The following is a 9,905-nucleotide window of genomic DNA, read 5'->3' as shown; positions in this document are numbered from 1 at the left end:
ATGTGATATATGTGCTGTGTAATATATCTGTGCTGTGAAACATATCTGTGCTGTGATATATATATCTGCTGTGAAATGTAATGCAAAAACAAAAAAAAAATTCAGATTTCTGAGGCTTTGCCGAGTGTTATGACCAAGACACTCGGCAAAGCAAAAACAATTTGCCGAGTGTTATCACCAAGACACTCGGCGAATTTTTTTTTTAAAAACCAAATACTGTTTGAAAAATGTTTGCCGAGTGTCTGACAGTTCAACACTCGGCATATGTTTAGCATTTGCCGAGTGCAGCACTCGGTGAAAAAATATTTTTTTAAAAACCAAATATTATTTGAAAAATGTTTGCCGAGTGTCTGACAGTTCAACACTCGGCATATGTTTATCATTTGCCGAGTGCCTTGCCGTTTGACACTCGGCGAAGTCACTGTTAACGGCGGGTCTGGCGTTACGACCGTTTATTTTCGCCGAGAGCCAAACTGCACACGACAAAATGTTTGCCGAGTGCCCGATAAATGGCACTCGCCAAAGTTGGCTTTGCCGGAACTGTTTATAGCGAGTGCTAGTCGCCGAGTGTTACACTCGACGAACAATTTGCCGAGTGTTTTATGTAGTTTGCCGAGTGTTTCGGGCACTCGGCAAACTCAAGGAGTCGGGTAGTGTATAAAACACAAACGCGGATGGAATCTCTGCAAGCAGTGACACGGAAAAGATAGTCAAGGACACGGAGCAAACGACGTGCCTGTCGTTGTGCGAGAAAGGGGGGCAAAAAAGGAACGCGTGTCTATCTATCTAATAACACGGAGAAGACACGGTATACGGTGACGACGGAAATAAAGCAGCATCACTTAGCAATAATAATAGTCTTTCTGTGGTGTCTGTGTAGTATATATATCCACCCTTTGAGATAGCTAGCTAGCTAGCTGATATAAATCAATCTTCATATTTACATCACGAGAGAGAGAGAAAGAAAGAGAGAGAGAGGAACACACACAATGGCAGGACTTGTGGTGAGCGCTCTGACTGGGGTGATGAATCCTCTCCTGAACAGGCTCACCACCATGGTAGGGATGGCAGGGGCGGATCCTCGATTGTAGAAGGTAAATGAGGTAATAGCAGTCACAGGCAGATCACGACAACCTCTTAGAAGGCTATTGAACATCTCTGCCATGTTACTAGTCATGAAGCCCCATCTCCAACCTCCGGTGTCATATGCAAGTGACCACTTATCCTTCGACGCCATCAACTCGCTCAAGAATTGCCTGCCATCAACATTTGTGGCTAACTTCAGGGCATCTAGCTTGTCTTTGAATAATTGAACCTCTTGCTGCCTGCAAACCTCCTCAAATAATTTGAAGTTGTCCTTTGTGCGATCAAGCCTTATAAGATTCTGAGCAAGGTGTCTGGTGCACCACCGGTGATGTATTTGGCCGTAACCAGGAATCTCTTGTTCTACGGCATTCAAAATGCCAGCATGCCTATCGGATATCACACAAACATCACATCCCAGACCAATTACCACTTGTCTTACTAGCCTGAGAAACCAACACCAACTATCCGTGTCCTCCTTCCGAACAATCACAAAGGCCAATGGCACAAGCTAGTCTTCTGCATCTGTCCCAATACAAACAAGCATTGTGCCTTCAAATTTCCCTGTAAGAAAGGTCCCGTCAATTGAGACGACGGGCCTGCAATGCTTGAATGCTTCGATGCTCTGCCCGAACGCCCAAAAGGCCCTTCCAAATACCTGGCTACCATTCCTTGTTTCACCCTCCTTAGGTAAATACTCGAAGTGCATCCCAGGATTTACAGCCCTCATTGCGTTCAACATTATAGGAAGGCGCTCATAAGCTTCTTCCCAATTTCCAAATATTATTTCCAGTGCACGCTGCTTTGCCCTCCATGCTTTTCCATACTTGACATAGTAATTGTACCGTTAGAAGATGATCTCAACCAACGCGGACACCGTAATGGTTGGCATATGTTTCACCACGGGGCATAACTGCCTTGCAATGAACCTAGAATTGAGCTGCAGATGGTTCTCTTCTGCCTCAGTAGTGGCACAAACATGTGGTTGCTTCATTGAGGTAATCTTCCATTTGCCTGCCTTCGTCTTTCTAGCACATACTCTTCAACCACACTGTTGTTCTTCACAAGCAGCAGTGTACCTCTTCTCCTTGAATGAATTGATGACCCTAAAAGGTCGGTTGTGTACAATGGAGTACTCTTGCAACCATGTTTTCAACTCATCCATGGTAGCAAACAATATGCCCTTCCGTATGATGAGGCAACCGCTAACATCAGGCACTGTAGTATCACTTGGCCCACCATCAGCTACTACCCTGTGACCATGGCTAAGGTCCTCGAAATCACCAACTAGTGGATCTCTCCAAAGCAAGACCCTAGACAATATCTCTATTTCCCTAAAATTGAGACGACCAACAGGGCGATCGTCATCAGAGTCTTCGGCTATCTACTCTACGAAGGATTCATCATCTCCAGCTATCTCCATGTCAAAACGGTTCATAGCCCTAGCATCACCAAAGTCTTCTTCACCACTAAGATCATCTTCGTCGCTAAGCTCATCCTCAATAGAAAAGTCTCCGCTAGCGTCGTCCAAACCTTCTTCTGCATCACCAATTACATAACCATCATCCTCTTCATCACTATCATGATTGCCCTCACCATCGGCAACCGCATTCTCCTCCTCATCTCCACCGCCCTCAAACCAACCTCCATCACGCTCGAGCGATCCAAACACTTCACCACCACCGTAGCCTAGTTGTGTGACAAGTATTTCTTCTTCAGACAAAGGACCATAACCTATGTGAGCGGGGGAAGATGGGCATGCTTTGAAGTTATCATTTCCTAAGCTGGACTCCTTACTACTAAATCCAAAGATCGCACTTCTGAGGCCAATACAACTGCCTTGTAATCATTTCATTCAGACTCGCTTGTAATTTTAAGCAACCTCTTGATCCGAGGACCCTTCGACGACCCAACATCTATGACACCTTCAAACTGAACATGCACGTCTCCTTCATTCCAGCCTAACTTAACCTTCACTCGCTCCACTAACTGGGTCAAAGATGGTGTTTCAAAAAAAATCAACAACTCCTCACACATGTCCAGAAATTCCAAACTATCATCTCTTGTCCTAACAATACGACCTCCATGATGCAACCTCACTAATTTATCCATCTACAACCATTACACAACAAGTAGTGTCACATATCAATATATCATGCGAGTTTCAATCCAATAAGTAGAAACTAAAATATATCATTTCATCTTTTTCAACCCCAACAACATAATCATTTCTAGTCATAAAAATTGAAATCTAATGATCAACAAATAACTAAAATACATACTAACCCTAATGACCAACAAATAACTAACCCTAATGACACCTACAATAAACAAAGAACCCTAATGACCAAAATAACTAGAAACCAAACTAACATAACATGTTCAGCATATAAAACAGTTAAACAACAATGTACTCAATCAACCTAAGCCATACATTTTGTAAATGCAAATACACATATACCAAAACACCATACACCCATAATTCCACATGATTAGAGACAATGCAAGCACATCTACGCAGATAGATTGGAGGAGGGGAGGGACCATTACCTCGAGAAAACTTCGGGAGACGAGATTCGGGCACCTAAGGTCGCATTTGGGGGTTAGGGTTTCGTGGGGGCGTGGGGGAGACGAACAGAGAGAGAGCCGGCGCTTTCAGAATGGAGGGAGGAAGAAGAAGGGGGCCGCGGCGCGGCTTCAAGAGTCCAGACCTCGGCGTTGAGTCGGGCCGCGCCGAGTCTGGTGGCTCAGCGTTAAGTGACCCCGCGCCGAGCTATTGGGCCATGAAGCGTTGTTGGGCCGCCTGGGCCACGCGCCGGATGGTGCCAATAGCTCGGCATGTAGTCCCACCGCGCCGAGGTTGGGCCTGTGGCGTTGGCTGACATAACGCCGACGTGTCGGACCCCATGCGCCACCGTGTCGCCGTCGACCGGGGTCGTCCGTGACGTGGCAAGACCTCGGCGTCGTGTCAGTCGACGCCGACCCTCATACATTGGCGTCATGTTCTAAGACGACTAAAAATGGTCTATTTTCAGCAAACGTTTTGACATAGGTCTTTTTGTAAAAAATATTTTTAAAAGGGACCAAAATGCAAAAATTCACTCTCTGCAAGCAGTGACACGGAAAAGGTAGTCAAGGACACGGAGCAAACGACGCGCCTGTCGTTGTGTGAGAAAGGGGGGCAAAAAAGGAACGCGTGTCTATCTATCTAATAACACGGAGAAGACACGGTATACGGTGATGATGGAAATAAAGCAGCATCACTTAGCAATAATAATAGTCTTTCTGTGGTGGTTGTGTAGTATATATATTCACCCTTTGAGATAGCTAGCTAGCTAGCTGATATAAATCAATCTTCATATTTACATCACGAGAGAGAAAGAAAGAGAGAGAGAGAGAGAGACACACACACACACACAATGGCAGGACTTGTGGTGAGCGCTCTGACTGGGGTGATGAATCCTCTCCTGAACAAGCTCACCACCATGGTAGGGATGGAATTTAAGCTTCTCCAAGGCGTGGGAAGCCAGGTCACCTTCCTCAAGGAAGAGCTGCGCAGCATGAGCGCTTTCCTTGTGAAGCTGGCCAGCATGGAGGAGGAGGTCGACCCTCAGACGAAAGAGTGGATGGGCATGGTCCGGGAGCTGACCTACGACATCGAGGATTGCATCGATCAATTCATGCTCCACTGCGGTGACAAGGACAAGAGCAAGATCAGCATGGTACGGGAGCGGCACAAGATTGCAAACCTGGTTCAACAACTCAAAGCTCGTGCCATGGAGGCGAGCCAACGCCACGAGAGGTATAAGCTTGACCACGGGGACGGGGAGGCTCAGGTTCGTGTGGGCAGCAGCACTAGTAGTATGGTGGAGGTTGATCCCCGGCTACCAGCGTTATATGTGGGAGCAGATAGGCTCGTGGGGATCGACGGCCCAAGAGAGGAGATCATCGAATTGCTCATGGGCGACGACAAGGCAGCGGCGGGTGACCGCCGAGCAAAAAGACAACCACCCAAAGTGGTGTCGATCCTGGGTTTCGGAGGCCTTGGCAAGACCACTCTTGCCATTCAAGTTTATTCCAAAATCAAGTGGCAATTTAACTGCGCAGCTTTTGTGTCCGTATCCCGCAATCCAAATACAAAGAAAATTCTGACAGATATGCTTAGACAAGTGGGGGGCAACGTTGGCCTACCAACTGACACTGAGCGACAACTCATCGAGCATCTCAGGCTTCACCTCGGGGACAAGAGGTATGTATCTCTGTCTCTGCCTCTCTCAATTGTGTATGTTTATATATATATGAGCTTTTATACAGTCAGCCCTTTCTTTTTTTTATATAACAACTCAATATGATTATATATGCTTTTATACCATTGAGCACGCATCATTATCTTTCTTTAATGGGCCGGGTTAATTGTGTACATAGCATGCTGCTGCTTACTAGTTATCATCTAGCTAGCACACCTTTGATCTTGGGGAGCAAGCACAGCACTCTCTTCAATTGTAACTCCTACATAGCATTGAGACGTCCACCGCCTTAATTTTAATTTATATATGTTTGTGCATCAACTAAAGACACCTTAAAGCTCTGTCCTTTTTGGCTTCCGGCAGCTTAATTTTTTTACTTCCGCAAGGTCCCAAAGCTAAAGTCCAAAAGCTCCCATAAAGCCCAAACAAGAAATAACCCCTTATGTGCGAAATTATAGAAGATCTCCTTTAAGATCAAACAATTCGAGACCTCGAGGAAACGGTGTGGCTCCTCGCGTCGTCTCCCTCGCGAGCGACTCGAGGGGCGACGCCCCGCCGCCAACAACCGCACCTCCCCCCGGCCAGCCCAGCCGCTGCCGCTGTGGCTCCCAACACTACGGCCGTGGCGGCGGCACCCAACAAAGCTGCCCCGCGTGCTTCTCCTTCCTCCACCACATCTCCTTCTCCGAACTCCAATCTTCTCTCGATCTGTTCTTGCTCCGGCAGGATCCCTGCCTTTGAGATCGAGCCAAATCAGCGCATGTGGGGGCCGGATCTATGGTGTGGGCACGACAAAGCGACTCCGGGACGACCCTGGTTGCTGCTTCCGTTGTGGAGGCGGCGATAGCGGTGTTGCTGCTGCAGGCGTGGCGGCGGTCACGCTGCTGCGGGTGCGGCGGCAGGACGTGGTTCGCCTCGTCCGGACGATGCAGACAGGCCGTCAGCGCTCCAGCTCCTCCATCCCCCGGCCACGGTGGTTCTTCGGCCTGCGGTGGTTCGTTCTTGGCGTCCGAGCTTCGATCTGACGCCCCTTCGTCGGATCTGGCGGCCACTCGAGCGGATCTGGTGATGTCCACTAGGTGAGTGTGAAAGGCCCTGCAGCGGTGCGGAGTGCGCAGTTTGGCCACGGGCTAGCTGGCGGCGGGGCAGCGTACCCATACGCGTGCGTTTGCAGGGGTCCAGCAGTGGAACGGTGCGCGCGGTTTGGCCAAAGGCAAGCCGACGGCGGGGGCCGCGTGCCCGTGGGCGCCCTCCCCTCTGTGCCACCCTCTATGGCCGTCTCCGGCCACTGAGAGCCGACTCTAGCTCTTGACAGGGAGGGCAGAGCACCAGGTGGGCAGAACGAAGGCTTCGGCCATGCCTGTGCCTGTGGCAGCAGTGACAGCATGGTGGAGGCGTGGGCGCGTTGCTGCTGTGATGCGGGGCGGTTTCGGTGGATTCTAGACGAAAGTCTTGCTCGGCTTGTTGTCGGTGCCGATGATGATGGCGTCCGCGTGCGTCCTATTCCTTCTTGGAGGACAAGCAATGGTGGCATCTTCCCATGTCATTCCCTTCCTGGAGGCGTTGCTTTGGAGATCATTGGCACCTCCTTGCGCCGAGGATCCAACCCTCATCCTCTTTGATGATACTACACAAGTTCTAACCAGCAAACTACGCTACCAATGTCCCAGCTTTTCTATTCTCCATGATCCTTGATTGCCTTGTCTCAACAAATGTCGGTAATGAGACCATGATCCCCTCACTTGGATCTCCTCGCGCTCCTTTTGCCGGCCCTCCCTCCATTGTGGTTTCCTCCTCATAATGGGTGTTGGTGGGCGTCAATTGGGTCCTGAATGTGCTCTAAAGACATTGTAATCATGACTGTCGTCTGTCATATTGACTCGAAGCTTAACCGTCGCCGTTGAAGTGGAGGTCGCCGAAGTTCAGCTGATTTGTGGTGGTGTTAGTTGGTGAATAACTTCATGTGTATCATGAGAGTTCTTTGTTCTCCTCTCTGTGTGTTTTGTGGTTGTCGTCCGCTCTGTCTCGTGTGTGTTGTTGGTGATGTTGTGTTGTAAGTGTGCGTTCTCTGTTGTATCTTCCTAATTACGGCTCCAATGCAATATATTCAGGTGGGGAATTCTCCCCTCCGGAGACTCATCGAAAAAAAAGATCAAACAATTCCATCGAATTGAGTATGACTGTATGTGTCATAGCATCTACTGTACCAGGAATATCAATGAACCCATTCTTGCAATTGCTCAGGATACCCTCTTTTAGCTGCTAGGTCTATTTAATAAAAGAATTGGTAGATTTGTTCCGCCTAAAATGGGAATGGGTACTAGGTTATGAACTTATAATCAGCTAGGCCTGCCTTCTTGTTCCCATTCCTGTCACCCAAGGAACTGCCGCACAATGCAAGCGGCTGCTCAAAGCTAGGCTTGCCTTCTTGTTCCTGTTCCTGACCATCTATCTGAAAAGAGTTCGGATACTAAACGGCCAGAAAATAATTTAGATATCCACACTAACAATGCAAGAGTATTTCTAGAAACGGCCAAAAACATTTTTTTAGGACGGCGCAACCGCCTTTATTCAAGCGTCCCCAGAAATCAAGCATGGGGTTTAGCAATTTTCTAGGGGCAGATATGTAGCCGCCCCTAAAACCAGTTTTAGCGGCGACTAATAACATGGCCCACCCCTAGAAATGTTTTCCAAAAATTCATAAAAAAAAATAGAAGACAGCCACAAAATAGGGAAAATTCACATACCTAGGAATCTTAATTGAGATCACAATGATAGGCATGTTGTGGTATTCTTGGCACCGGATATGGTTGTCATGGATTTCATAAATAGTGATGAAAGGTGCCTGAAGATTAAGGTTGGATTAGTTATAAGTGTCATTGTTATTGGAGAGGAAATTAGGGTAGTTAGAGCATCGCCAAGAGTTTCCAAAACCCACTCCCAATGTAAATTTTTTGGTAAGATTAAGAAAATGTTCTCCAACAATTCCCTATCTCAACTCCCAATATTTCCACACTTGGGAAAAAAGGGATGTGGGGAAGAAAAAAAGGTAGGATGGGTTCTTGATGCGAATATACAAGAAGATAGAAAATATAAAATTAGTTAGGATGATTAGAAATAGTCTAGGATTCTGACGTAAAATTGTCTTCTATATTTTATATGATGTATATTTTAGAAATTGTTAGAGGAAACCAACAAATATGCTCCCAACTTTTTTTAGGGTTTAGGGTTAGGTTCTGGATCAAGAAAACTGAATTTGTGCTTTTAGAGAACTATTGCTGCAGTAGAAAAAACCCATCTCTTTTATTTGGGTGGGACTCACTCACCTATCAAATGTCTGCGATCATCTTCTTCTCTTCTCCGTCACCTCTCTCCCTTAGTCTCTCGATGCAGCTACCGGGGCACGGCTCGCCCGCTCTGGCTCCGGCGGCCCCGGCGCAGCGGCCGGCGCGGCTCTCCCAGAGCGGGCCCCGGCCGCCTTGACACGGCGGCCGGCGTGGCTCGCCCAGCGCGCGCGGCCCGCGGCGGCATGGCAGGCGCGCTCGCCCAGCGCAGCGGCGGGGCGGCCAGCGTGCCCGCCCAGCGCGGCGGCGGCGCGCCCCGCGCGTACGCCTGCGGTATATAAAGAGAGCCTGGGGGTGAGAGAGATGCAAGTCATACAGTATTGAGTCTTTGCTGCTATTTTCCCTTATAAACTAGATTTGGTGAAAGTGGTTTGCATAATCCTTTTCAGATTTTCTGTGAAGTTCTAGCATGATATATACCGAATTCTGATAGACCAAACTAAACAATCTTTGCCATTTTGACTCCATACTGACTCACTGCTTCAAAATTACATACAGGTACCTGATCGTCATTGATGATATTTGGAGCGTGCAAGCATGGGAAGTCGTGAAATGTGCATTGCCTGATAACAAGTACAATAGTAAAATAATGACAACTACTCGCATTGTTGATGTAGCTAAATCTTGTTGCCCTTGCAGACATGATCATGTATTTCAAATTGGACCCCTTAGTGATGAAGACTCCCAGAGGCTATTTTTAAGAAGAATTTTTGGCTCTGAACACAGTTGCCCACCTCAACTGAAAGAAATATCGACTGGAATATTAAAGAGATGTGGTGGCATGCCGTTGGCTATAATCAGTATTGCTAGTATGTTGGCTTCAAAACCACATACAAATACAAAGGAGCAATGGGAGAGAGCCCACTGCATTGCCGGAGCCGTTACCGCTCGCCTGGCCGGCCGCCGTTACCGCACGCCTGGCCGGCTCGCGGGGGGGCTACCAGGGCCCAGTTTGGCTTTTGCCGCGGCCAGCACGAGGCCGTGCGGGTTCCGTGCGGCTCACCGGAGGCTCTCCGCTGCCGCCGTGTCTTCCCCGGCTCCCCTGCACCGTTGCCGCCATCGTCGGTCGTGTCTTCGGTTGTGCTCTGCTCCTGGGAAGCAAGGTGAGGAAGGGTGTAAATCCAAGAAGAGAAACGTTATACGGGGTTTTACTGCAATAATACATGGCACATTGAACAGTACTCTGGACCTAGGATTGATTAGTGAAAAGCGTAGGGGCTATTTCGCGTAT

General features: G+C 48.2%; 1 protein-coding gene across 1 annotated transcript; it reads left to right on the top strand.

Moving 5' to 3' along the window:
• Window positions 1-4,432: 4,432 nt before the first annotated feature.
• LOC136531071 (disease resistance protein RGA5-like) lies at window positions 4,433-9,777 on the top strand (the record flags this gene model as incomplete). Its single annotated transcript, XM_066523797.1, has 2 exons — window positions 4,433-5,332; window positions 9,173-9,777. Coding segments are annotated over exons 1-2 (1,435 nt in total), but the record flags the coding sequence as incomplete, so codon positions are not given.
• Window positions 9,778-9,905: the final 128 nt, after the last annotated feature.

Source organism: Miscanthus floridulus, unplaced genomic scaffold (assembly GCF_019320115.1).
Source record: "Miscanthus floridulus cultivar M001 unplaced genomic scaffold, ASM1932011v1 fs_274_2, whole genome shotgun sequence".
Lineage (NCBI taxonomy): Eukaryota > Viridiplantae > Streptophyta > Magnoliopsida > Poales > Poaceae > Miscanthus > Miscanthus floridulus.
The sequence above is the reverse complement of the archived record's forward strand: the minus strand, read 5'-3'. Positions and strand labels throughout refer to the sequence as shown.